The 26018-nt window shown below is 36.0% G+C and overlaps 6 protein-coding genes across 8 annotated transcripts; 1 reads left to right on the forward strand and 5 right to left on the reverse strand.

The window, feature by feature from the left end:
- Nucleotides 1-597: 597 nt before the first annotated feature.
- LOC660537 (protein 60A-like) lies at nucleotides 598-4133 on the reverse strand. Its single transcript, XM_064356789.1, has 4 exons — nucleotides 3600-4133; nucleotides 1243-1397; nucleotides 979-1193; nucleotides 598-925 (listed from the first exon to the last, which is right to left on the reverse strand). Exons 1-4 carry the CDS (start codon nucleotides 4130-4132, stop codon nucleotides 659-661), a joined length of 1170 nt encoding a protein of 389 aa, XP_064212859.1. The 5' UTR covers nucleotide 4133; the 3' UTR covers nucleotides 598-658.
- Nucleotides 4134-4289: 156 nt separating this feature from the next.
- Gbb (glass bottom boat protein) lies at nucleotides 4290-8785 on the reverse strand. Its single transcript, NM_001114341.1, has 5 exons — nucleotides 8425-8785; nucleotides 8181-8367; nucleotides 7970-8124; nucleotides 4670-4920; nucleotides 4290-4550 (listed from the first exon to the last, which is right to left on the reverse strand). Exons 1-5 carry the CDS (start codon nucleotides 8783-8785, stop codon nucleotides 4290-4292), a joined length of 1215 nt encoding a protein of 404 aa, NP_001107813.1.
- A 1388-nt stretch (nucleotides 8786-10173) lies between these two features.
- Nucleotides 10174-14756, reverse strand: LOC103312928 (proliferation marker protein Ki-67). Its single transcript, XM_008194828.3, has 4 exons — nucleotides 14424-14756; nucleotides 14234-14374; nucleotides 13735-14184; nucleotides 10174-13685 (listed from the first exon to the last, which is right to left on the reverse strand). The coding sequence occupies exons 1-4, from the start codon at nucleotides 14607-14609 to the stop codon at nucleotides 10293-10295; spliced, it is 4170 nt and encodes a 1389-aa protein (XP_008193050.1). The 5' UTR covers nucleotides 14610-14756; the 3' UTR covers nucleotides 10174-10292.
- A 305-nt stretch (nucleotides 14757-15061) lies between these two features.
- LOC103312927 (gastrula zinc finger protein xLCGF3.1) lies at nucleotides 15062-17360 on the reverse strand. Its single transcript, XM_015979870.2, has 6 exons — nucleotides 17225-17360; nucleotides 16560-16697; nucleotides 16257-16515; nucleotides 16008-16209; nucleotides 15378-15647; nucleotides 15062-15329 (listed from the first exon to the last, which is right to left on the reverse strand). Exons 2-6 carry the CDS (start codon nucleotides 16677-16679, stop codon nucleotides 15101-15103), a joined length of 1080 nt encoding a protein of 359 aa, XP_015835356.1. The 5' UTR covers nucleotides 16680-16697; nucleotides 17225-17360; the 3' UTR covers nucleotides 15062-15100.
- On the forward strand, nucleotides 16955-18169 carry LOC660413 (uncharacterized protein). 3 transcript variants are annotated; one of them, XM_008194825.3, is made up of 4 exons: nucleotides 16956-17155; nucleotides 17267-17380; nucleotides 17426-17995; nucleotides 18043-18169. In XM_008194825.3, exons 1-4 carry the CDS (start codon nucleotides 17031-17033, stop codon nucleotides 18128-18130), a joined length of 897 nt encoding a protein of 298 aa, XP_008193047.1. In that variant the 5' UTR covers nucleotides 16956-17030; the 3' UTR covers nucleotides 18131-18169. The 3 variants fall into 3 exon arrangements, with proteins under 3 accessions (XP_008193048.1, XP_008193047.1, XP_008193046.1); XM_008194824.3 differs by having other exon boundaries at nucleotides 16957-17155; nucleotides 17246-17380; XM_008194826.3 differs by lacking the exon at nucleotides 17267-17380 and having other exon boundaries at nucleotides 16955-17155.
- LOC660353 (fl(2)d-associated complex component) lies at nucleotides 17985-26007 on the reverse strand. Its single transcript, XM_966591.4, has 3 exons — nucleotides 24564-26007; nucleotides 21252-22225; nucleotides 17985-19084 (listed from the first exon to the last, which is right to left on the reverse strand). Exons 1-3 carry the CDS (start codon nucleotides 25742-25744, stop codon nucleotides 18144-18146), a joined length of 3096 nt encoding a protein of 1031 aa, XP_971684.1. The 5' UTR covers nucleotides 25745-26007; the 3' UTR covers nucleotides 17985-18143.
- Nucleotides 26008-26018: the final 11 nt, after the last annotated feature.

Below are 26018 nucleotides of genomic sequence, written 5' to 3' on the forward strand. Positions count from 1 at the left end.
AAATTAATTCAAAATTCATGCAGGTCAATTCCACCTTTTAATGTTTACTTTAAAGAATTTGAACGAGTAAATAGGTTTGTAATTAATTGTGGTTATATAGTATTTTTAGCCTGATGATGTTTATTATATAAAAACGAAACGTTGCAACTCGTCGTTTTATTTAAAATCTTTAAAGGATGTTGTTTCTACCTTCTTGAAATTTTATTACAACATACTGTGAGTAATGGTAGGGTTTATATGAATATCCTGAAATTGTTTATTTTTGTAAATTAACAACCAACAAATGGCACTGCCAATTTTAAAAGACATTTAGCGAAATTCGCTGTCTTTTACATTAAACTTTGCAGTAAAAATGTGATGTTTTTAACGTATTTTGTCTAATTATGCCACCTAGTGCAAGTTGGGTGTAACTGGCGCAGATTCCTTTAAGGTTTTTCAATTTAAATAATGATATTAACAATTAATTGCTATGCGAATTTTCAACAGTCTTATCACATAAGAGTGAGATTTAATTGGACATAATTTGATATCCAGGCATTAATTCACGAAAAATGTGGCAAATAATAAAAAACTCGATTTGAATAAATAAAACCAATCCCTTATTGATATCTTTTATTATAAATAAACACTAAAACTGTACAATTTTAACAAAAAAAAATCAATGACAGCCGCAACTCTTAACAGCCATATTGCTGTACTTCTTCAGGACGACATTACTGGTCCCTGCGTCCAAATAGTAAACGAGAGGAATCGGCCTCAGCTCTGTTGGTGCACAGCACGGCTTTGGAAACTTGTGGGGTTGAATCAAATGCACCAAACTCTGAACTAGAGCGTGTTTTGTGGCGTTCATGTGCGCAGTCAGAGGAAAATTGCACTCTCCAGCGCAATAATAAGCCGCATAGCCTTCAGGTGCAATAACCCAGTCCTAAAAAACAGCATTAAAACACTCAAACACTCAATAAAACACCAATTAATTACCTGCCACTTCAAATCTTTGAAACTTATGTACAAAGTATGTATTCTGCAAGTCGTTCCATGCTGATACTGCTTCATGGTTGAAACATAGTTTTGTTTTGGACTGACTGAACGAACATTTCGTTGGGGTTGGACGCGAGTGCTTGCTTTGAGAAAGGCCACAATGAAGGGGTTTGTGGAGGTGGTTAAACCGATCTCTTCGGGGCGTATTTCGCGCCCTGAAAATACTATATTTAAAAAAAATAAGTAAATGATTAAATATTTTACCTGGTTTCTCTACTGGATAAACCGATAAATAAAATCCCTTCGTGTAGTGACGATGAGCGCTCCAGTTTGTTGTGCAAGAAGTTAAGTTCAAGCTTAACCAACCTTTGTAGTTTCCAGTGGTGTTAACGGATGAAACGTATTGAAACCTCCTCCCCCTGGAATATCAAGTCATTTCGTTTGTTATTTTTCCTAAATTTAGTTTCAAATTGTTTCGCTTGAACGCATTACAGAACACACAAATTTATTTGAGCGTAGGACCCCCATGTGCGGAGCCACTTCGGAGTGATTTGTTCATGTGTAATTACTTTTATAGGTAGTTTTATATCTAAGTTATTTTCTTTATTTAATACTAGAACGAATAGTGATAGTGTTTGAATGATAATAATTTGATAATAATGAAATAATTTTACAACAGCTTTAAAATAAAGAAACAAAAAATCTATTTGATTTAATAGCCAAAAACAATCTTAAAAATGGTGTTTCTTTTGATAAAATTTTTAGCTACTTATTTTTTAATAAAACTTCAGAATTTTCAACCTTATCTGGCAACTGAAACTTTCTAATTAAACCAGTTATTTTTTTTATTTTTTTTTTGTAAAGCTACAATTGGAAGCTTAATCTTCTCTGCCGCCACCTGCCACCACAGACACCTTTGCGAAAGTTCTTTTATCTAGACAGGTTCCAGACGTGTTATTTTCTTATTTTTATACAAAAATAACAAAAAATATTAATTAATTGATTATTTAATAAAAACTATTCATCAAAACTTATTGACATTTAGTATTTGCTTAAGAGTATAAATTAAATTGTATCGTTTTAGATGTTTACAAGGCTAACTTGATTTTTTTATATAGCAACAAGGGTCAAATTTAATATTTTTGAGAAGAGGATTTTTTTCTGAGTTCATACCTTAATTTCGAAAATTTTGAAAAATGTAAAATTTTATTAGCCTTGGAAATGTTGTCTTTATCTATCGTTAGCTCATTAACCAAAAAATAAGTAAAAGTTAAAAATAATTGTTAAAATAACACTTTTAACTGAAAAAGAACACATTTTAATCCAGAAATTTTAAATACCGAGTACTTGATTTTTATGCTACAAACGATGTTCAAACTGATTTCCACTAACTTCTTGCCTATCTATCTGTCTCTATGATAAAACAACATGAGAATTTTTTCGCTCAGTTTTACCTAAATGTACTATTGTTAAACTAAATATTGCACCCAAGTTTAATTTTTGGCTAATATACAAGTGACGGATATCGCTAATAACAGTATTTTCAAAGCTAACTTAGTTTTACTATTCCAGAAAATTTTTGAATTTTTATTTTTTTACATTTTAATAAAAGTAAAGATGGGTATCATGTTATATCGTTGAATTCAGAAAAAAGCTCTATTAAAAATGATTCAATTTGACCCTTCGTGTCATTCAAAAAAATCAAGTTACCTTGTATTTTCAAAATAAATGACGATAAAAATTTGAAAAAGCTCTCAGATGATAAAATTTAAACATTTTTAACGGTTCCCCAAATTTCAAGTTTTTCTGTTAAACCGTTCTGAAAATATTTAACTGTATCCATACTTTTTGGCGACTCTGTATAATTAAATCTTTATTCGAAGTCTAAATGATGAAATTTCAATTTCAGTTCGCAACACCAAGCCTTTTCCTGCATTGTCTAGCACTGATTTCTGCTAATTTTTACATCTACAATCCAACACAGTTTAATTATTTTTTAACTCTTCTTCGTATTTTGTTTTGCCTCTTTCGTGCTGCTATGAATTAATTTTTTACCATTACCTCTCAGTATATTTTGGGTAAAAGAAGGCCCAAACTTATTATTTAAGACCTTATGAGTAATGGCATGTATTTAACCGTTTGATAAACAAACATTTCTCTTTTTCTGAAATTTTTTATTTGGATTTATTCAACAAATAACGTAATGTTGTTGAATCTGGCATTCGCCACCGAACGATTAACAAAGGAGGACAAAAATTTGATTTGATGATTTTCAATATGAAAAACTGGCCACTTATTGTTCTTTCTGTTAAGCCTACCTAACATGGCATTTTTTTTTCAAATATTCTTTCTCACATATTAGCGTCACATTTTGTGAGTTTATCACAAAAAACAGGACAAAGATATCACTCTCCAATGTCAAGTTATGTGACTTTAAATTTTAAAGTAAAACACTGTGGAAAATCTGAAATTAAGCAATGAGAACTTCAAAGCCATATTTTTTTATACTTTTGATTGGGGTGTCTGTTGTTTGACAACAGTAAAAGTGTGTAAGATGCAAATAAATAAATAAATCATGACGAGAAATATTGAAGTAATTCGATTAATTGTAATTTTATTACCTGTCTACCAACTCATAAACGACGACTGCGTAAACATTCCCGGCCCTTTTCGGGGCCCCCTTCTGGAAAATCTTCAATTCGGCACTGATCACATCTTCAGCAACCGACATCTCGCTCACATTGAACCACAATTTCTTGCCTTTCTCGAGTCGTTTGAATTTCTTCTCGCTGTTCCGAATGGCTTCGAAAGTCATGATAACGTCACTGTTTTCAACGGCTGTTTCTTCCTCACTGCTCAGGTTTACACCGGCACTTCTTTTCCGTCTGGATGAGTGGCCATCAATTTTTTCCATCAACGAGTTGTAAATATCCAGAATGTACTTAGCCGCTGATTTTGTGACCGAATTATTGATCTTTTTCGGCCGGTTTGGAAGACCCAGAAGGTTTAAAACCTCCAGTTGTATTTGTTGATCCCCGAGTTGGCCAATTGAAGTCTGATCGAAACCGTTATCGAGGTAAATCCCCGATTTTAGGAAAGTGGAAACTTCACGAAACACTAGGAGAAGCACGAAACTGGCAACAACGACCTTCATGATTCCGGCTGAAAGTGAAACTGAAACTGAGTTAGGGGTGAGGATTCATTTATAGTGGGAAAGATTAGAAAGTGGCGTCCGATTGGTCAAAAGTCATTTATTAAAACCAAGCTTTAAATATGTACAAGTCTCACTTAAACCTACTTATATTTACAAATTAATGGCACCCGCAGCTCTTGACTGACATTTTCTTGTACTTTTTGAGTATAACGTTAGTATCGTCCTGGAAATAGAGCACCGAGATTGGTGTCAGTTTTGTTGGCGCACAGCACGGCTTTGGATACTTGTTGGGGTACATCAAGTGGACCAAAGTCTGGACGATTGCGTGGTTGGTGGCGTTCATATGGCCGTTGAGTGGAAATTTGCATTCGCCGGCACAATAATGGGCCGAATAGCCGGCAGGTGCAATAATCCAATCCTGAATCAAATAAAGAAATCATTTTTTTCCTAAGAATTTTGGTCCAAGGTTTACAGGAAATTGGAGAAATTTTAACTGGCGTGTTAATCCCCTTGTAAATATTTATTTTGCACACAAACCTGCCACTTCAAGTCCTTGAAGCTGATGTAGAGGTCGTACATTTTGCAAGTGGAGCCGTAATGAGGGTTGTCGCTTAGCATCATCTCCACGTAGTTTGATTTTCGGACGCGACGTTTTGAGCTCAAATCGCGAATACTTCGTTTGGGTTGGACGTGGTTACTGGCCTTGAGGAAGGCCACCATGAAGGGCTGCGTCTCATCCTCGCCCTTGACGGTGATTAGGCCGATGTCTTCGGGCCTTATTTCGCGTCCTGTTTTGTAAAAAAGTAATTATCAAAAAAAATTCAGTGATAAAATATTTTTAATTTATTTTATTTCCCAAATAATGATATCAAGCTACAAAAGACAGTTGGAAAGACTATAAAAACTGTACAAAAAATTATCTTCACTTCAAATTCTAAGGAAAAATTCGTAAATGTAAACACGTTTTTCAAAATAACGAAGCGAAAAATTCTATTGAAGAACCACCCTGTGTAATTTTCCAAACTTACCTTTTTTTCAAATTAAATTTGAAATTATGTAGATAAACTTACAAACTAGATGAGTCTTTGGACTAAAAGTGAAATGAATCAAGCAAGTAAGCTAAAATATCAATTCAACCTAATTTCATAGTTTCTCAGCCAGTTTTGGATTTTTTTTTAACTTAAATTTTATTAGAAAATAACACCATTTTTGGCCTAATTTGGTAAATTTTCGGCTTGGTAGCAATGGCATAAAATGTACTAAAAACCCTAAATAGTTAATTGAATTTGGTAAAAAAAAGAAGTGACTAAAAAAACTGATTTTTTTAGAAAAAGGAAAAATAATATCATTTTTGACCAAATATTATATGGTTTATTGGCCTATAAATCCTATTATTTAATGAATTTTGCTTATAAACAAGCTAAATCAAGTGAAACCAGGAAAAAATAATTAATTATTTTTGTGGTTTAGGTGTAATATGAATTTGGTAAAAAAAAGTGACCAAAAAAGCTGATTTTTTTGAAAAAAGAAAAATTAATATCAGTTTTGATCAAATATTATATGGTTTATTGGCCTATTAATCCTATTATTTAATAAATTTTGCTTATAAACAAGCTAAATCGAGTAAAACAGGAAAAAATAACGAATTATTTTTGTTTCGAAAAAATTTTGTACAATAAACAACTCTCAAGTACAGAAATACCCTAAATCTTGAATATGTAACAAAATAAAAAAACAGTTTTACTATTCGTTTTATAAAGTATAAATTACGTCTTATTACAAGTACAGGCATTTACTTTCAACATTATAATTTGGCAAATTTTATTTCAAAAATTTGGGTTTTACTAAGTGAAAACCCAAAAATAACACAATTCTTGGCCCAACTTGGCGATTTTTCGGTTTTTTTCTAATAAAATATTAATTTTGTTTCTACCAGAAAACGCTCAAAAATAAACAGTTCATTTATTATTTGGTGTTTTTTTGTCAGTTTTAGACAAAAAGCTCAAAGACGGTAAAAAAAACTTCAGATTCCTGTTAATCAACCGATTTTTACAAGATTTCGCAGAAAGATAACCAAAATAACATTCATTTCGATTCATTTTTGTGATTCCTAGACGTGTTTGAATTCAACTCAAAAACTAGCTTACAGAGCAAAAATTTTTAAAATAATTTATAGCAACAAATAATACCGTTTTTGGTCTTATTTGGTCGTTTTTCGGTTTGTTATCAAACATTTGTAACTATATATTTGTCCCAAAAAGTCCATTATTCATCTTTAAATGTTAGAAATGTAATATTTTTTACCTAAGCCAACTAAAATTATTTTCAAGCTCTTTCGGAAATAAGCTGCAATAAAAATTTATGTTTTTTTTTAAACAGAACACCCAATATTTTTTTGCATTTTTGGATGTAGCTTTACTATGGTAACGACAATGCTAAAAATAATTTGTAATGTTGCTGAAATTAAATTTAAAGTGAAATAAATTTTTTAATGGTAACTGTAGGCATTTGAAACTTTATGTCTTTAGACAGAATATTTATTAATGTTTGAAAAAGAAAAACAAAAAATTGGGTGTTCCATTTAACTTTTGGAGGTTATTCAACCTTTAACAAACTTCTTAATTTTTCTGTGTTCCTAAGTTTGAACATTCTTCTTTAAAATTCTCTTTTTGTAGGAATTTTAGTTTTTGAGCTAAACATTTTTAAAAACAGCGTGTTTCTGGTAAAAAAATTAAAACATTTCAAAAACTGAGCAAAATCAACCAATAAAAGTTTAGGACAAAATCATCAATTTCAAAAGCTAGATTCAAAATTGAAAAACTTGTAAACCTTGTATTGTAGTTCATTTCCGAAACAGCCAGTGTATTTGAAAGTAATTTTAGTTGAGACAGAGGGTTATTATCTACAGTTTAAGAAAAAAATATTACTTTTGCAACATTTAAAGGTAAATAATGGACTTTACCTACTCGCTAGGACACTGCATGCCACTGCATATTTGCTGAAAACCGTACTAAAACCCTAAAATGTAAAAATAATACAATTCTACATTTAAATTAATACTCTGTTGATTATTTAGCAGGGAAATCGCACAAAAAAACTAAAACATTAGTTCAAAAACGTTCAAAAAAATCACTCATGTGAATTAGGCAAAATAACATATTAAGTGTCGACTACCTAATTGTTTTCATTTCTAGACGTGTTTTGTGGTAAGTTTTTAATTCAAAAAACGAGCTTAAACCCTTGAAGAGCAAAAACAACACCATTTTTGGAATAATTTTGACAAATTTCGTTTCTTTTTTAAAAAATAATCCAGCAAAAAATCAAAAACACAACACCATTTCTGGCCCAACTTGCTTATTTTTCGGCTTGTTTGTAAAAATTTCGTCATTTCTGGCTGACAACGTGCTAAAAGGCTCAAAAAAGTAAAAATTCTGTAACTTCTGACGCAATTTGGTAATTTTTATCAATCTGTTAATCAACAAAACTTTCAAAAAATGTGCTTATAAAGACGCGAAAAACACAATATTGTTATATTTTGAAATGGTTTTTCAACTTTCACTCAAGGATGAGCTAAATCGAAAGAAATAAATAGTAAAACAACATTAATTTTTGCCATTTCTCGACGCGTATTGTGATTTAGCAAAATTAAAAAACAAACAACTTACATAGTGCACAATTTTCGCCTTGTATTCAAGAAAATATTGATGAAAAACGTGGTAAAAACTATTCGCAACAGTTTATTGATTTTTGTTACAAAGTATTTTCAAAATAATTGCATCTTTGGATGATGGACATTTATGACACGCCATTAGGAAAAAATTTGGGATAATTACCTACCTGGCTTATCGACCGGATGTACCGACAGGTAGAGACCCTTATTGGAATCGGGGAAAGCCACCCAAGTCGGCAAACAAGCCGTTAAATTCAGATTTAACCACCCGGTGAAACTACCTGTTGTATTTACTGCAGAAATGTACTCCAGTTCTCTCTCACTGTAATAATTCCCAATAATAAAAATGTAAAATAAATTGTACAGAAAATAAAGTACCCCGAATCTGTGTTGACAAGTTCAAACACTGTAACAGTATACACATTTCTGGCCTTTTTAGGCGAATGAATTTCCTTCTGATAAATCCGGAGCTCAGCTCCGACCACATTTTCGGCAATCGGCATTTCCGAAACGTTAAACCACAGCCTTTTGCCTCTTTCGTGCCGCACGCTGCTCACGTGGTGGTCTAAATAAAATATAAATATACAATAAAAAAAAATAAAAAATGGACCAAAATCTTTACTTATGCTCTCAAAAGTCATAATAACGTCGCTCTCGTCGATCGCATTCTGCTCGTCTCCACTGAGGTTCAAGTCAGCGCTGCGCTCGCTCCTGGAGTGGCCCTCGTTCTCCTCCTCCATCAGCGACTTGTAGATGTCCAGGAGGAACTTGGGGGCCGACCGCTTCAGCGAGTTGGAGACCCGCTTGGGGCGCTCGGGGAGGCCCAGCAGGTTCAGGATCTCCATCTCCATCTCCTGCTTCTCGCTGGTGGTCATCTCGCGGTCGATGACGGTCTGGTTGAGGCCGTTGTCGATGTAGATGCCCGCTTTTGACCAACATAGCGCCTCTCCTAGCACCAAACTAAGCACTAGCACGAAATTCATCGCGGGACTTGGCCGAAACACCGACGCAAACACGAAATTTTCGCTCTGGAATTCGAATATTGCGGAGGTGGTCGAGGAGGTGTTGTCAAGTCGCTGGTTCAAAACTGCTCAAAACCAAGCCTGGGTTGAGTGGAAAAGACGAAATGTGGCAATGGTGGATGGGTTTACTTAAGACAGGTTTTAGCGCCGCAAGCGTCCAATCGTAAGCCGGCTTACGACGCTTGTTATTAAGTCAATTAATTAATTCGGTGGATGGGTGAGATGCTTGTTTACGAACAGTTGTGATGATGCATTTTATTATTTGGATATCAGGCTTTTTTGCACAAGGACAAACAGGAACAAAAAGGAAATTTAGCTAAAATATTAAAAACAAATAAGCTTTTAACTACTACGCTTGCTTCAGCACGTTTTTGAGGTAAAGATATTTTTTTTCCAAAATATTACCAAAATGAGGTAAAATTAGTTATCTTATTTAATGACTATTAGCATGTTTTTTACCTAGAATCGTGATTAGGTCGCAAAGTTTCTAAAAAATAAACCCAACACTAACAGGCACTAAATTAGATCGAAAACAGTGTAATTTTTCGATTATGAAGATATTATAAGCCGCACTTTTAGTGCCAAACTGGATCAAAGTAGTATATACAGGGTGTCCGTTGTTCGAACTCCACCATAGGAAGCTCAGTTATTGTAAAAGATACGAAATCTTTAAATTATGGCAACTTGAGCATTTTTATGCTGAACAATTATCTAAAAAAAAAAAAAAATTGATATGTCTTTTTTAGTCAAGGGCGGCACCAAACTTTAATTTCATTTTTTTTTAAATGAGGTAACAGCCTAATGAACAAATGTTTTTCAAATAACAACGTTACGGAACATTAATTAATAATATGTTACAATTATCATTAGTGTGTTTTCTTTAATGAATTATATATATAGTCTTTAATATCACAGTTTTCTTATCATTCAGCGCCCTTGGGACCCCTTCCTAGCATACTTGGTCCGACTCTGTTAACTTTCACAAAATAATTTTTTTGTTCAATTATCAACATAACATCAAATACACAAACGAAAAATTAAAATTTATACGCTGATGAAAATAATTCAGATATACATTTTAAAATTTTACAAATTCTAGCGATTTACACAGGCAACCAATTATACAAAACCGTGTTAGATATTTAGTTTAAAATTTTGTAAGTTCAAACAAAAATTAGCTGTTATAAATTATTCAAGCATTTCAGAATAATAATAGTTAATGTAATTTACAATTTCAATAATTATTATTAAAGTTGGCAACAAAAAACCATAAAATAAAATTCCCTACATTACCACCACTTCTTCGCGCCAAAACAAGAAATGTTAATGATAGAAGTTTAAAAAGTTAATAAATTGGTAGTGTCTTTTATTTAAAAATTATTCATAGCACAGGGACTGTTTTTAACTAATAATTGCATTATTATAACATAAAAAAATCTAAATAAAACTAAAAATATAACTTCTTTTTTCATCTGATTCGAAGGTTGTATCTGCTGGACTCTTCAACACTTTTTTTACCTCTTCTACCCTTTGTATTTGTACTTTTTATCTCTTTAACCTCCAACTGCTTTGTACTTTCATTAACTGGCTCATCCTTCTTCTTTCGTCTAGTCGTTTTTCTTTTCGGCTCTTCGGTCTCCTCAACTTGATCCTTACTCGTGTTGGAAACTTTCTTCTCCTCTTCTACTTCTTCCTCTAGGACCTTCTTGCGCCCTCTGGTATTCGTTTTCTTCTCCACTACTTCATCCTGTTGTTTCTCCTCCACTTTTCCTTTCTTATTCCTCAGCGATCGCGTTTCTGCAACGTCTTCCTTTACGATCTTCTTACGCCCTCTCGTATTCTTCTTTTTCTCAACTACTTCTTCCTGTTTCTCTTCCGCAACACTAATCACCACCTCTTGTTCAACCTTCCTCTTTCTCCCTCTTCTTTTTTTCGGCGATACTGTCACTTCCTCCACTTTTTGATCATTCTTCTCAGACATTTTTTCTTTTTGCGGCGTTTTTTTAAGGTTAGTTTCACTCGTTGCTGTTGCTTTACGCGTGCGCAAACTTCGTTTTTGTTCCGGAGTTTCCGTTTCCTCTGATGCGGGAGAAATTGGTCGTTTACCTCGACCTCTCTTTTTAGTTTTAGGAGTTGGTGAATTTTCCAATTCCAGATTCAAATTTTTAACAGTTTTTTTAGGTCGGCCACGAGGTCGCGCCTGTTCAGTCACTTCTTCAGCTTGTGATGTTAAATTATCTGCCAACAAAAAGCTTCGAAGAGAAGAAAGTAAGTTATGAGGAGTATCGGTTTTTGTAGTTTCAAAAAGTTCTCGTACTCCAACAACATCACTTAAGTCGTTTTTCGGAGGTTTTTGCAACTTGGAACTTTTGAAAATTTGCTTCACTCCTCTCACGTCACGTAAATCGTTTTGGGGCGATTTCACAACTCTGGGAGTTTTGAAAAGCTTTTTCACACCTGCTACGTTCGTCAAGTCGTTCAATGGCGATTTCGGAACTTTGGGAGTTTTTAAAAGATTAATTCCGCTAACATTCGACAAGTCATTTTTGGGTGATTTTTGAACCTTAGGTGTTTTCAAAATTTTCGCAATCCCACTGACGTTACTTAAATCGTTTTCGGGTGATTTTGGATGTTTTGGAGTTTTCAAAATGTTCTTAACTCCCGCAACGTCGGTTAAATCGTTCTTCGGTGAATTCTGAACTTTTGGAGTTTTCAAAATCTTTTTAACTCCTCTGACGTCTGTTAGATCATTTTTCGGTGATTTTTGAACTTTCGGAGTTCTCAAAATCTTTTTAACTCCTCTAACGTCGGTTAAATCGTTTTTCGGAGATTTCTGAGCTTTCGGAGTTTTTAAAATCTCCTTTACTCCACTAACATTGGTCAAATCGTTTTTGGGGGACTTTAAAACTTTGGGTGTTCTCAAAATCTTTTTTACTCCACTGACGTGTGTTAGATCATTTTTAGGAGATTTTTGAACTTTAGGAGTTTTGAAAATTTTCGAAATTCCACTGACATTTGCCAAATCGTTTTTCGGTGATTTGGGAGTTTCCAAAAGTTGCTTTGCTCCACTAACGTTAGCTAAATCATTTTCCGGCGATTTTACGACTCCCGGAGTTTTCACAATCTTCTTTTCTCCACTGACGTTTAATAGATCGCTTTTAGGAGATTTCTGGACTTTGGGAGTTTTGAAAATTTCAGAAATTCCACTGACATTTGCTAAATCGTTTTTCGGTGATTTCTGAGCTTTCGGAGTTTTCAAAATTTTGTTTATTCCAATAACACTTGTCAAATCATTTTCCGGCGATTTTACAACTCTCGGAGTTTTCACAAACTTTTTTTCTCCACTGACGTTTGGTAGATCGTTTTTAGATTTCTGGACTTTTGGAGTTTTGAAAATTTCCGAAATTGCACTGACATTTGCTAAATCGTCTTTCGGTGATTTCTGAGCTTTTGGAGTTTTCAAAATTTTCTTTACTCCACTGCCGTTTGACAGATCGTTTTCAGGAGATTTCTGGACTTTGGGAGTTTTGAAAATTTCTGAAATTGCACTGACATTTGCTAAATCGTCTTTCGGTGATTTCTGAGCTTTTGGAGTTTTCAAAATTTTCTTTACTCCACTGCCGTTTGACAGATCGTTTTCAGGAGATTTCTGGACTTTGGGAGTTTTGAAAATTTCTGAAATTGCACTGACATTTGCTAAATCGTTTTTCGGTGATTTCTGAGCTTTTGGAGTTTTCAAAATTTCCTTTACACCACTGTCGTTTGACAGATCGTTTTCAGATTTCTGGGCTTTGGGAGTTTTAAAAATTTCCGAAATGCCACTAACATTTGCTAAATCGTTTTTCGGTGATTTGTGAACTTTGGGAGTTTTCAAAGCTTTCTTTACTCCACCAACATTCGCAAAAACATTTTTCGGCGACATTACAACTCTCGGAGTTTTCACAATCTTCTTTTCTCCACTGACGTTTGACAGATCGTTTTTAGATTTATGGGCTTTTGGAGTTTTGAAAACTTCCGAAATTGCACTGACATTTGCTAAATCGTTTTCCGGTGATTTCTGAGCTTTTGGAGTTTTCAAAATTTTCTTTACTTCACTAACACTTGTCAAATCATTTTTCGGTGACTTTACAACGCTCGGAGTTCGCACGATTTTCTTTCCTTCGCTGATGTCTGACAGATCGTTTTTGGGAGATTTCCGGACTTTGGGAGTTTTAAAAATTTCCGAAATTCCACTGACATTTGCTAAATCGTTTTCCGGTGATTTCTGAGCTTTCGGAGTTTTCGAAGCTCTCGTTACTCTACTAACACTTGTCAAATCATTTTTCGGCGACATTACATCTCTCGGAGTTCTCTTCTTTGTTCCACTGACGTTTGCTAAACCCTTTTTCTGAACTTGGGGAGTTTTGAAAATTTCCGAAATTCCGCTCACATTTGCTAGATCGTTTTTCGGTGATTTGTGAAGTCGGGGAGTTTTCAAAATTTTCTTAACTCCACTAATATTTCCTAAATCGTTTTTAGGCGATTCCTCAACTTTCGGGGTTCTCAAAATCCTCTCCAGTCCACTGACGTTCGTTAAATCGTTTTTGGGTGATTTCTGAACTTTGTGGGTTTTAAAAACCTTTTCAACTCCACTGACGTTTGTCAAGTCAATGCCTTCAGACTTTGATATTTCAGGAGTTTTCATTAAATTCGTATCAGTTAACTCGTTGATTGAAGACTCAAGGCTTGAACTTTCCAAAAATTCTTCAAAATCACTCACATCAGAGACATTGGCGACCGATTTTTGAGGACTGATTATTTGAAGAAGAGTGTCATATAGTGGTGACACTTGCTCACCAGAGATTGACGAACTTAAGAAAAACTACACAAAAAAATACAGTAAAATAACACAATTTGATCAAATTAATTACCGTATCTTCCCGCCTTGTCTTTTTAACCACTCTTCCAGTACTGGACGAGCGTCCCCTTTTCACCCCCCGAGGTGATGGTGTCTTTTGAGCCACAAAACTTGTAACAAGTGATTTTCTGCTCTCATTTAAAGCAATGGAAGAGTTAAATGTTTCCCCTTTATTTTTCAAAAACAGCGATTTGCGGACCATTGTTGCCAAATCTTGTGATTTACGTGCAGATGAGCCTTGTGTGCTCACATTAAGAGCACTACTAGTTTTCCATTTGAAAATATGGCTCTGTTTTTTGCTAGGACAGGAACTCCTGGACGTCTTAGTTGTGACTTTTGACGTCGATAAACTCCTCCTCACTGTGGTAAAATGTCTGGAAGGGACTGGGATTTTTGACGCCGATCTGACCTTAAAATCAGGCATAACTGTCCGCCTTTTATTGAACATAACTGGCTGCAAGTCCTGAAAGTCCAAACATCAGAGGCAATTTTAATACAAATTGTGAGGTTACCGCAACGGGGGCGTTCGTGTTTACATAACGAAAATGCTTTCCCACCACCACAAACTCATCGTTGTCTTTCAGCAAAACACTTTTCTTCATTTTCTTGCCATTGTGGAGAATCAAGTCGTCACCTTTGTTTTCCAAAATGGCCTAAAAGTTTACACTCAGTACGACTTTTTTGTCTTAAATTCCGCCTTACCACTCCGTCGTTGTTCAAATCGATAGAACAAGACACCGGGGCAGCGTTTGCATTGCGCGATTTTATGCGAATATCACACGTTATCGCAGCCCCAATGGTTGTGGGGCCTGCCACTTGGAGGTCGAACTTCGTCGGAGATAAGCCGGGTTTACGCACAAACTCGAGATAACCAAAACAACGCTCCATTTTTCGTCACAATTTTGAATGAAATTACCGAAATCACGCCCGAATTATTACTTTAATCGATAACCGTTACAAATACGAGTCCACTCTTGTTTTCCGCGTCACTTTTTAAAAAGAAAACGGTCGTTTTGTGTCACGTGACCGCATGCAGCCAACATTGCGCAAAGAAATTGCCCAAAATTGGACTGTCAAGTTCATAATTTTTGAACGAATTTATTATCGATTATGCCTTTATCCAGGTCTTTGAACATTCCTTGGGCTTTATAGAAGACGTTAGGATGTTATAATAGAATGTGCATTAGAGTAAGACAAGGTAAATCAAGCTTTTTAAAGAAGGGGAGAGATTAGGCAGCAGCGCACAAATTGCGCCAAATTTAAAATAACCATCTTGCTAAGTCTTTTATTTATTTATATCATAATTCCTTTTTGCTTTTGCGTAACATGTAATAAAAATATATCATAAACAACATTTTTATTGCAATATCAATAAACAGTCAAGATTTGCGTTTGTGGATAGTTTTAGTGTGCCTTACATAATTGTTTTTTCTATTAAAACCTTTCCCACATTCGGAGCACAAAAACGGTGAATCCCCCTTATGCATAAGTGTATGCACATTCAAATCGCTCATTGTGTAAAAACTTCGATTACACTCGCCACATTTATGCACCGGTTCTGTGTTATGAACCACCATGTGTTTAACTAGCGCAGATTTAGACCTATAACTGTCGGAAAACAATAAAAAATAAGAAAAAAATGTTCCAACAAGTCACCTTTTCCCACACACTTCACAAATTAGTTGTAAGAAAACAGAGTTGATTTGTTTATGATTGTGGCTAACTTCGTGACTTTTCAACTCAGAACTGGATTTAAATTGTAGACCGCAAGCGGAGCAAAGATGCGGGACTTCCCCGGTGTGGTTTTTCAAATGTAGTGAAAGGGAAGCCCTCGCAGCGAATTCTTTGTCGCAAAATTGACACATTAGCAAGTTTTTTTTCGTGTGCACTTTTAAATGTGTCTGTAAGGTGTCGTTAACGCAAAATCTGCAACAAATTGTTGGTTTTACAAATATGTGCGAATACGGAATAAGTAAAACTATTGTAGCAACGTTTCTTTGTACACCATTAAATTTTTAATATTACCCTTCAAGCTAATCACTCAAGGCTTATTGTGTGATTTATTGCAAACAGGTTGTAGTCTTTCAGAGGAACCGGTGGATATCGTAAATATTTTCGGGTTACCCTTGTCAAAACATATTATTGTGAGGGCTGCTTATCTTAAACACAATTATCTGTTGTAAAACTTTATGGTGTACAAAGAAAACGTTACTAGAATACTCGTTTTAGATATCCGTAGTTCTGACTTTGTATTTTAAATTTTTTATGTATTTTAAAACTTTTTACCTTTTGCCACAGTATGGGCAAAGAAACGGTTTGAGGCTCAGATGGGTTTTTACATGTTTTGCTATGGAATTTTTCGTGGAAAAACAGCGACTACAAGTGTCACATTTATACAATTGAGCGCTGTGTCTAGCCTCGTGTGATGTGAGATCTGATTTCGTTGAAAATATTTTCTGACAATGCTTGCACTTTTGTGGATTATTTCCTGTAATTCTGGGATTAAGACGAGTCTTTTAATATACCAAAACATACTGTAATGTCTTTGAAGATGGACACGTAACGATGATTTACGTGTGAAATTTTTTTTGCAGATAGTACAAATAATTTCACTTGGGTCGTCTACAAAGGACGTGTCAACAGAATTGTTATCAAAATCATCCGATTCCGAGTCATAGAGCTCACGCAAATATTTATCAACGGCTCGACACTTTTCTTTAAAATTGTACGCTTGGTTTAATTTTTCACGACATGATTCGCAAATGTATTCCATTAAACCGTCCTTTTCGCACGGCTGAAACTGTTATTAAACAAAAATTGCAAAAGCGGGGGAAATACCGAAATCGGGGTGCACTGAGACAGCATCTTTGATACATTTTCGTCGTAAATGGACGTCTTCTCCCCATCCAAAGTAGCCAAACAGGTGCGACAGTTGTTTGAGTAATCTTTCAGTCTCATAGTTAATTGTGGAAGTAACTAATAAATAATAAAATAAAACAAACAATACAACTTAAATTAAGGTTAAGTTTGTAGTTAAAACAGATAAAATCTCTACTATGGTAGGTTTTATTAATTTGAGTACATTACACCTACTAAGGGAAATTTCATAATGAATGGAACCACAAATTGTTGAACCATTTTTGAAACTCAACGTTTCTCAACGAGTAGTTCACGTTATGTAAAAATCAAAAATAAAATATTCATTTTGAGTTATTCTTAAACGTTACATTTGGCCGACTGCGGACGCCGTCAAACTTGTCATTTTGTTTAAATTCAATGGCGCGAAGTAATATTTTCCGTAAAATGTGAATGACAAACGCATTTTACATGATTTGGACACGCGTTTTAAAATTACCCAGTCTCTTAAACTATGTTAAACCGTCCCGTCTGTATAAATTTTCGTACGAAAATCCCAAAAACCTAACCTCAAAAAAGTAAGTTGCGACTCCCGCTTGTTGAAGTGTTTTATCATAAAAAATCTCCCATTTCTTATCAGTACGTACTTGATAACCCACTTTCCCTAGAGTTCACGAGCAATTCTTCAGATTTCGTTTTGTGCCAATGTCCCGTCCGCGTCTCCTCTTATTGTCTTCCTCGGTGGTGCACGGCCACGGCTTCCTGGAGTATGCAGCCAGCGACATCAACACCTTCCTCAACAAGTAAACCTCGTAACTAATTCACAAAAAACTGGTTTCGTTTCGTAGAAATCGCGTCTCGACTGTCCTTTTCGTCCCCTATGCTGCAGTCGACCACGACGCTTATTTGGCCAAAGTGCGCCCCGTTTTCACCAAATGGGGCTATCAAGTCGAGGGCATTCACCAAGACAACCCTGTCGATGCCGTCAAACGAGCCGAGGCGATTTTCGTAGGTGGAGGCAACACTTTCCTCCTGCTCAAGACTTTGTACGACAAGAATTTGGTTAAATTGATCCGGGAGCGGGTGTTTGAGGATGGGGTGCCCTATATTGGGAGCAGCGCAGGGACGAATATCGCAGCCCCCTCCATCCACAACACCAACGATATGCCCATAGTTTACCCGCCAAGTTTCAACGCCCTGAACCTTATCCCTTTCAATATCAACCCGCACTACTTGGACACGGACCCCAACTCAACTCACAAGGGGGAGACACGGGAGGAACGCATTTTGCAATACCACAGCTTGCCGGATGCGTATGACGTGTACAACGTTCTGGGGCTAAGGGAAGGGAGTTTGCTTTTGGTTGATGGCGAGATGGGAGTCTTGAAGGGGATCAAGAACGCAAGACTCTTTATTAAGTATATTTCACTCGGGTAATTCCCCCCACACTTAATTAAATTTTCAGAGGGAAGCCTCCGCAAGAAATCGAAGTGGGGACCGACCTGTCTCACTTATTCGCCAATCAATTGAAAGCTTCCGCTGTACGTTTATAAACAAACACTAACGCTATAAACACCGTTCAAACAACTGCACTGCGAGTTTTAATAATTCGGGGTCGTGCCGTTTCGGCGCTTCCACGAACGCATCCTTCAAGGGTAAATTACACAAATGTCTGCGTATCATGAGGTCACGTCGTGCCGACAGAGCTCGACAATTCGGTCCAACACTCGAGAACAGCGCCTTCCTCACGGCTTGCTTCTCTCGATTGGCCACTTGTATCGCTCCAATGGGATGCGAGATGACTATTTCGGGGGTTTCCCCAACTCCGTTCACACTTGTTGTTGGTGTTTCACTTTCAGCCTTGGTGTGCTCTTTTAGCACATCTCTGACCAAGTCTTCGCCAGCCAAATCGACCGAAATTCCTAGATTAACCAACACGTTATGGCTCTCCCAACGTCTTTTCGCCGAACTCATCGGCTTAACTCTTGGCCTGGACTCCGCCACCAAACTCGCCCAGTCCACCCCTAAAGCATCACCGATGCCCTTAACCCGCAACTCCTCCTCCAGCTCGTCTTCCGAAATCTCCTCAAAGTCCAAGTCCATGTTCTCTTCGTCGATTGATTCGTCTTTGGGGATTCGGTTCGGGGAACGACTCGGAGAGTGGGATTTCTGCGACGCGGCTGAGTTTTGTTGCTCTTTGACTGATGAAGTTTCGGTTTGTTCAACTGGCGTTTCTTCGGGTGTTGCTTCTGTGATTTCTTCGTCTCGGTTGAGGATATCGTCAGCGTCGTCGCTGATTTCACTAAGATCGTCTTCAAGAACCGGTTCAATTGATGGTTTTTTCGGTTCTTGGGTGGGTTCTGGGGGTTCATCAGCGGGGCGTTTGGTTGCTGGTTCCTTTTTGAGTTCAACTTCGGGCATTGATGAGGTTTTCGAGTCGGAACGGTCCGAACGAGGGTCTTGGCGGGGTGGGGGCTCTTTCCTCCGGCTTTCTGACATTGTCTCATCTGAAAATGCATTAAAATTGGCTTGGGGTGTTCATAACACCGATGAGTCACTTATCATCTATTTATAATTTACCTGTAATTCTAAAAGAATCGTAGGTGATTTTATTGTATAAAAGAACTTGACTAAATTGTAAAATGTTTACTATTTGGTGTTTTTTCACTTTTGATATAATTTAACGCCAACGATTTGTTGTTCATAGATGCAATTTAAGTAATGCATCAAAGTGCCTAACTAACTAAATTTTCGAGGAATTTTTAATTTGCATTTTGATATTGGAGTACTCTTTTTTTTTCGGAATTTCGGTAAAATTGGCATGTGAACATTGTTTGCAGATGTTATAAATTTGCAAGATTGGCAAATATGATATTTGTAATACCAAAATATCATAATGTCCGATATTTATGGATTTGTATCCGATATAAAAGGTGGTCTAGCTCAGCTCAGCTCAGCCCCCGTCTTTTGTAGCCGAGTTATTAGTAAAGTTGGACTTTTGATACTTTGTAAACGTTATTTACACTCTAGGAAGTATTTCAGGAAAATATTTTTGATTATACAAAATGTCTCAAAAAAGTATGACGTCATTTTAATATTTTTTTAATGGCATGCTATTATTTTTAGTGCTTATTAGGATGCCCTTCTAGCTTCTTACATGTCCTAAAGTTTTTTTAATCGGTTCAGGGATTACTGGTTAAAAAAATAAAAACAAAAAAAATCGGTTTTACATTTAGTTTTAAAAATTCATAAAAAATAGAAACGGTGCTTTCCTGATGACACTATTAGTACGTAGGTCTTGAACAAGGTCTAACGGACTTATTAATTAAGTTTGGTTGATCTGAATTACTACAGGGTGTTTACAATTTATTTTCAAACATTTTAAACTTTAGAGCCTTTTATTTTGCTTATTTCAAATGACAAATCCTGTTTATTTTTAAACAATTCTATGGGGAATGAATGGAAAATGAACGTTTTTTCTTATTACAACCCTTTGTAAAAAACTTGTTTCGTCAAGTATTTTAATGACAAATTTAATAAATAAAAGTCGAGGATGGTATCAACCCTTTTTAGTTTTATACCACTCAATGTGGAATTAAATCCTAACACATTTAAAACACTTAACAGTTAAAATGGAATATATCAGATTTAATATTTTATTTCTAATTTTACTACCAGCCCTCCACCTCTATAGAATACCCTTGGATAGCACATAAAAATTTTAAGAATAACTTACTGAAGCAAAAGAAAGTGTATTTATTTAAATGATCAAAACTTACCATCCACATTTTTTACACTTGCCAACAACATAATGATACATTTATTACATGATGAAGACGAAATCAATGACGAACCAATTAATAATAAAATGATAATTATTTATGTTTTATAAATATAATATACCAAATACACTAAGGGCCACCAAATTTAATTCTTCATTTAAAAATTATTAATGCTTTAAGTTTAAAGCCACAATTTTCGCCTATTACATACATACTTAATGCAAAAAAACAAATTCGAGAAATTTCTTTACAAGTTAAATTTCTTTCGAAGAAATAAAATTGCAAAAAATTACAATGGAGAGGACGATTCAGAGAACAAAAAGTTTATTGAAAAAAACGCAAAGGCGTTAGAAATTTTTTAATTTAGAACACTTTGTAGAGGTTATAAAAAATTAATTAATTATTATTAACATTTGTTCCTTAATTTTTAATTCCAGAAGCTTCATTTTTTTGATGTTCTCGATCTCCTGCATTGTTTTTCTTTAAGATGACACTGCTTTACTTTATTTTTTAGGTCTTTCTTTATAACCTCCGTTTTTTTGTTTATTTTTTATTTTTTTTAAACAGCTTCTATCATGGAATCCAAATCAGTTATTAAGTTATTATTGTTATTATTTTTTAAATTAAAATACTACATTATCTTGATTATACAGGGTGTTTCACACAACTTTGCGAGTCCTGCGCACCCAAATATACAAAAGACACGACACACTAGATACAAAAAATAGACATTTAATTATTTAATTTTTGGAAACTCATGACAGAAGTTGTCAAACTGATCTCACTTTCGACACTCGTTATGAATTATACTATTCCTTAAAACTGGACTTATTTCGTTATAGCATTGAACACCGCGATTGTGTCCTAATAAAAAAATAAAAATTTCTCTTACCATCCCTGTGAGAGGTTGAGCTTCTTGGCCTCGACCTCTCCCTCCACTCAGCCGGCCATCGTCTTCGATCCTCTCCTGCCCAATTATACAGTCTCCAATCTTCCTCAGTCAAATGTTTATGGTCGGCAGCATCCCAATTTTCCCTTCCTTCCCAATCTATTGGACGCCTCGCCCGATCCCAATCATGATCCGGATAATCCGTTTCCCAATCCCTTCCTTTGAGAGAACCTGGCGGCCTTGAATCCTCTCTCGCATATCTCCGATGTTCCAAATCTAAATCCCTTTCATCCCGTCCTCCATCCCACAAATCCCGCCTAGACCGTCGGTCTTCGGGATATTCCGGCAATCTCTCCTCTCTCGAATTCTCATTATAATCAATATCGAGATACCTGCGATCATCATGTCTCGCTCTATCATACGGACTATCATAGTCCTTATCCTCAATCCTTCTCTCACTGTCGCGTAACCTCGCTGGGATCGCCCCATAATCCCGGTCCCGATCCCGTGACTCCCTATCATAGTTACGATCACTCGAACGTTCGTAACTCCGCTCATACCCTCGATCTTTTTCATCCCTGCGCTCAACCGATTTTCTTCGTTCAGGGGTGCGTTCCCTTCGGTCTCTTTCCCGACGATCGCTCGAATGTTTACGACTCGGAGGCACTCGATCTTCAGGCAATGGTAATAAGCGTTCGACTCTATCACTTGAAGGTTTATCAAGTCCTCGATCTTCACGTCGACTTCGTTCACGTCCTCTCCTTTCTTCCTCTTTCTTTGCGAGCTCCTTGAGACGTTCACGTTCACGCTGACGCTCCTGGCAACGGGCCAGTGCTTCTTCGCGTTCTTTTTCACGCGCTGCTTCACGTTCTTCACGCGCAAGACGACGTTCACGCTCACGTTCACGTTCACGATCGCGCGAATCTCGCTTGTCTTTGCGCGATTTGTCGTCGCTCGGACGGTCCTTGGCGCGAGGTCTGAAAGACGAAGAAATAAAATATTAACAAAGTTAAACAAACTTTAAAAATAGCGAATTCAAACGAACAAAACTCTAGCGGATTACGTACAACCTAAGAAATTGTCTAAGCTTTGTCATTTTTGATTGTGAGTTATTTATCATTGGGTGAGTTCCATGCTTCTTGATAAATTCTAAAATGATTACTCGGTATTATATAATTTCTCTCACGTCTACCCATCATTTTTCAAATAGTCAGAATCAATTGTTAAAAAGTATGTAATTTCAAAGGTAGGTGATAAATATAATACTCATATTTATCATTTAAAAATTGTTTCAGCGACAATAAATTGTGAAGAAAAGTTTGTGTTACCAGATAAAATATCACTCAAGTTAAATAGACGTAAAAATTAAGTTTAAGAAAAAAATTACTATCATAAAGTTCGACACTGTGTAGCAAAAAATTAATCACATGCAAAGGAGTAGAAATACTAAAGGAATAATAACAGTTATTGTTTTATTATTATTTACTGTTATTGTAGTTGTTGTTTATTTTTTATTTTATAATAAAATTTTAAAATAAAATTTCTGCTAAATAAAGCAAACGTGGATTACCAAAAAAATATGTTACACTTTGAAATGGTTTTTAGAAAAATTACTCCCCATTCTTCCAACAAATAATGTAATTGTAATGGACACTGCAAATCACCATTCGGCAAAAACGAAATAACATCGAATAAATTTTCCAAAAAGAAGAAATTCAAAAATTTCCATTTTTTTAAGAAAGTTTTTTTTTCCCCAATCATTGCAACTTTAATCCGATCGAGTTGATATGTGAGGAAGGTGAAACTTTGCGAAGAAATAAGTGAAATAACACTTCACTAAAATTTTATTGTGCCAGTACTCATTAATTATGGAAAAAAATTCAAAAATATCTTAGGTACATCAACGAACAAAACTGAGTAAAACACGTTGTTCGTAAAAAACCAGAATAAGAAAATTGGAAAAAAATTAGAAAAAATACTGCCTTAACAATTTAAAGTTTTTTCAAAGATTTAAAATTACAAAAAATACATTGAAAGAAGATATTAATGAAAGAAATGTTTTAGAAAACAAAGATTTTTTTGCATAAAACGTAAATGCTGATTACCAATCACAGAGCATTCTGTCAGGTTTATGACCTTTGTTCTTTAATTTTTATTTCCAATCCCAAGAGCTTCATTTTTTACTTTTTTTTGCTTACGTTTTTTTCTGTGTTTTTTTTTAATTGTAAAGAACTTCATAATTGTTTTTATTATTAATAGTAGCATAGTATTTAGTTAATATAAATAATAGTTAATGATTGCAAAGTTAAGCTAACTGTGAAACCTAAGTATACCTATAAAATTCTGAAACGGCTTCATTTAACTTATTAATTGGAAATGTACTTCACAATTTTTAAGCTAGTTATAACAACACTAAAAAAAACTTAAGTTAACAGTGATACCATCCATCAAAACTTTTAGATAAAATCAAAAATTATGTTAGCCAAACAAGTATGTATTTAAAAGGTGAAAACATCTTCAAAATTGTTAGAATTTCAAAAAAAACTGAAAAGGTGGATAGTTCAGTAGACAATGATTTAGGTAAGGGTTCAATAAATTTGGCAGTATCAAATTGAAGCATTCTAGATTTATTTACTCCAAAATAAAGCTAACTTTTGGGAAATTGTTTTATTTTATTATTTTCCACAATCATAGGTACCATAAATACCAACACTAAAACTTTTAGCCTGCATTTAAAAAAAAAACGCAATTTAAAGAGTGATCTTCAAACCCATCTTTGTGGGAAAGCCCCGAATATTTTTTTTCTTCTTCTAAATTTAGACTTCTGAAGTGATTCTCTACAATGCTCTGAACTATGGATTCGCCAATTTTGAGACACTCTGTACGTGTAAAATCTCTGAGCAGTTCAAGATAGAGGAAACTTTGAATTTGAGATTACACTCCACAGGAAGGTCAAAAGAAACATTTAAATGTGAGATTTTTGGAAACATTAAATCAAAGCTAGAATTTCTAAAAATAAAAATAATAATATGTAAAAGTTGAAGAAAATAAAGTGAAAATGAAACATTAAATGAAAGATTTTCGTCTTTTGATGAATACGAAAGCAGTGATAAACAAAAAATAGAAAGTGCTATTTAAAAGAAACATAATACATAACTAACATTGCTTTGAACTTCTTTCTCGCATATACAATATACAGTGCAATGCAAGGGGGAATCTGCTAAAAGCGTATCTTCAATGAAGACAGTTCTAACAAAATTTTAAAAAAACTTACGCTTTTATGATTTATTGTTTAAAAAACAGTTCGTTTCTTACCTATCCTTATCGTCCTTTTTATCCCGACTTCTCTCCTCCTTGGGCGGCGTCCCCTTGTGATCCCTTCGACTGCTCCCCGTGCTACCTTTAGACCGACTTGGTGAGCCCTTCTTATCCCTTGAATGCGACGAATCTGGAGTATCCCTCTTCTTAGTGTCTTTCGTCGACCTGCTGTCCCGTTTCGGCGACCTTGACTCTTTCTTTTTATGGTCATCCTTCTCCCTATCTTTCTTGTTCCTTTCCTTCTCCTTTTCGCGTTCGCGTTCCTTCTCCCGCTCCCGCTCTCTTTCCTTTTCCCTCTCCCGTTCCTTCTCCTTTTCCCGTTCTTTCTCTTTTTCTTTCTCCTTCTCCTTTTCTTTAGGTTTGGGAGAGGGCGTGTGGTGTTTCTCCTTACGGTCGCTTGACCGACTCGTGGGCCTTGGGGACTTTGCTGGGGGGAGCCCCGGCTTGATTTTGGGGGGCGGTGTTTGCGACTGTTTCCGACTGCGTTGCGGTGTTGGAGACTTGGCTTTTGGGGCTGTTTTAGTTGTTTTTTTAGTTTTGTCGGTGCGTTGTGACGATTTTGAGGATGTTCGTTTCGTTTTTGGTTTCTTTTTCGGGGGGCGCTCCGATGAGGATGAGGAGGAGTCGCGTTTGGTTTTGGTTTTTTTACTCTTCTTCCGACGCGTTTCTATGGACGAGGAGCTGCTGGAGGTGGAGTCGTCACTTGAGGAGGACGAGTCCGAGGATGATGACGAGCTTTCGGTCGAGGGGCTGCTCTCCTTCTTGGTTTTCTTGTCCTTTTTCCGGGCTTTGTTCTCCATTTTCATTTGTAGTTCGAGTTCTCTTTGCAGTTCTTGCCGGCGCTTTTCTAGATCATCAGGGTCGGCGTCGGCTAGTTCCTCCGGGTCCCAGTGGTCCCAATCCTCGTCTGGGTTTCCGGGATGGACCCGTTTATTTGCATTGTCCTTGCGCTGGGTCTTGGCCGCCCGTTTCGAGGGGCTGATCAGGGTGTGGGTGGAGGAGTACTTGCAGCCTTTTCCGTAGGGGCAGGTGCCGCTCTGGGCCCAGTGGTGGCAAAAGTCCTGGCTGGTGCTGGCTTTGGTGCCCAGACGCTCGAACACGCTGGGGCGAGGCTTCGAGACTTCTTTGCTTTTCGGAGTTAGGTTCACGGTTATTTTGCGCTTGACCTGTTTAGACATTTTCACTCAGAGTTCGCGAGGTGAGGAGGAAAAATTGCGAAGCACTTGACGCTACCATATTTACGTTTGACGTTGCCGGCATGGGAGACTGTGGGCTTATCGGCTAGGGGCCTCCTTACATCATGCCGCACAGATGGCGCCCAAAAAACACAATTTCGACTTGCAAACGCCCGATGGACACTTTTTTGATCAATCAAACGAGATTTTAGCCAATTCCCAAAAAACTGGAACGATTTGTTTTGCAAAAATGTAGCCACTTGACAGGTGATAGTTT

Source organism: Tribolium castaneum, chromosome 5, assembly GCF_031307605.1.
Source record: "Tribolium castaneum strain GA2 chromosome 5, icTriCast1.1, whole genome shotgun sequence".
NCBI lineage: Eukaryota > Metazoa > Arthropoda > Insecta > Coleoptera > Tenebrionidae > Tribolium > Tribolium castaneum.

Excerpts from the sequence above, each read along its gene's own strand:
- LOC103312927 (XM_015979870.2), bottom strand. The coding sequence starts at position 16,679 with ATGAGACTGAAAGATTACTCAAACAACTGTCGCACCTGTTTGGCTACT. Across the intron at positions 16,210-16,256 it reads CCATCTTCAAAGACATTACA|GAAATAATCCACAAAAGTGC; the intron begins GTATGTTTTGGT and ends CCAGAATTACAG. Across the intron at positions 15,330-15,377 it reads TGTGAAGTGTGTGGGAAAAG|TTATAGGTCTAAATCTGCGC; the intron begins GTGACTTGTTGG and ends GTTTTCCGACAG.
- LOC660537 (XM_064356789.1), bottom strand. The coding sequence starts at position 4,132 with ATGAAGGTCGTTGTTGCCAGTTTCGTGCTTCTCCTAGTGTTTCGTGAA. Across the intron at positions 1,194-1,242 it reads TTATCCAGTAGAGAAACCAG|GGCGCGAAATACGCCCCGAA; the intron begins GTAAAATATTTA and ends TAGTATTTTCAG. Across the intron at positions 926-978 it reads TCAAAGATTTGAAGTGGCAG|GACTGGGTTATTGCACCTGA; the intron begins GTAATTAATTGG and ends GCTGTTTTTTAG.
- LOC103312928 (XM_008194828.3), bottom strand. The coding sequence starts at position 14,609 with ATGGAGCGTTGTTTTGGTTATCTCGAGTTTGTGCGTAAACCCGGCTTA. Across the intron at positions 14,375-14,423 it reads ATTTGAACAACGACGGAGTG|GCCATTTTGGAAAACAAAGG; the intron begins GTAAGGCGGAAT and ends GTAAACTTTTAG. Across the intron at positions 13,686-13,734 it reads AGACAAGGCGGGAAGATACG|TTTTTCTTAAGTTCGTCAAT; the intron begins GTAATTAATTTG and ends TTTTTTGTGTAG.
- Gbb (NM_001114341.1), bottom strand. The coding sequence starts at position 8,785 with ATGAATTTCGTGCTAGTGCTTAGTTTGGTGCTAGGAGAGGCGCTATGT. Across the intron at positions 8,125-8,180 it reads CTTGTCAACACAGATTCGGG|TGAGAGAGAACTGGAGTACA; the intron begins GTACTTTATTTT and ends GAATTATTACAG. Across the intron at positions 4,921-7,969 it reads ACATCCGGTCGATAAGCCAG|GACGCGAAATAAGGCCCGAA; the intron begins GTAGGTAATTAT and ends TTTACAAAACAG.
- LOC660353 (XM_966591.4), bottom strand. The coding sequence starts at position 25,744 with ATGTCTAAACAGGTCAAGCGCAAAATAACCGTGAACCTAACTCCGAAA. Across the intron at positions 22,226-24,563 it reads AAAAAGGACGATAAGGATAG|ACCTCGCGCCAAGGACCGTC; the intron begins GTAAGAAACGAA and ends TTCGTCTTTCAG. Across the intron at positions 19,085-21,251 it reads CTCAACCTCTCACAGGGATG|ATGAGACAATGTCAGAAAGC; the intron begins GTAAGAGAAATT and ends ATGCATTTTCAG.
- LOC660413 (XM_008194824.3), top strand. The coding sequence starts at position 17,031 with ATGACAAACGCATTTTACATGATTTGGACACGCGTTTTAAAATTACCC. Across the intron at positions 17,156-17,245 it reads AAAAACCTAACCTCAAAAAA|AGTTCACGAGCAATTCTTCA; the intron begins GTAAGTTGCGAC and ends CACTTTCCCTAG. Across the intron at positions 17,381-17,425 it reads ATCAACACCTTCCTCAACAA|AAATCGCGTCTCGACTGTCC; the intron begins GTAAACCTCGTA and ends TTCGTTTCGTAG.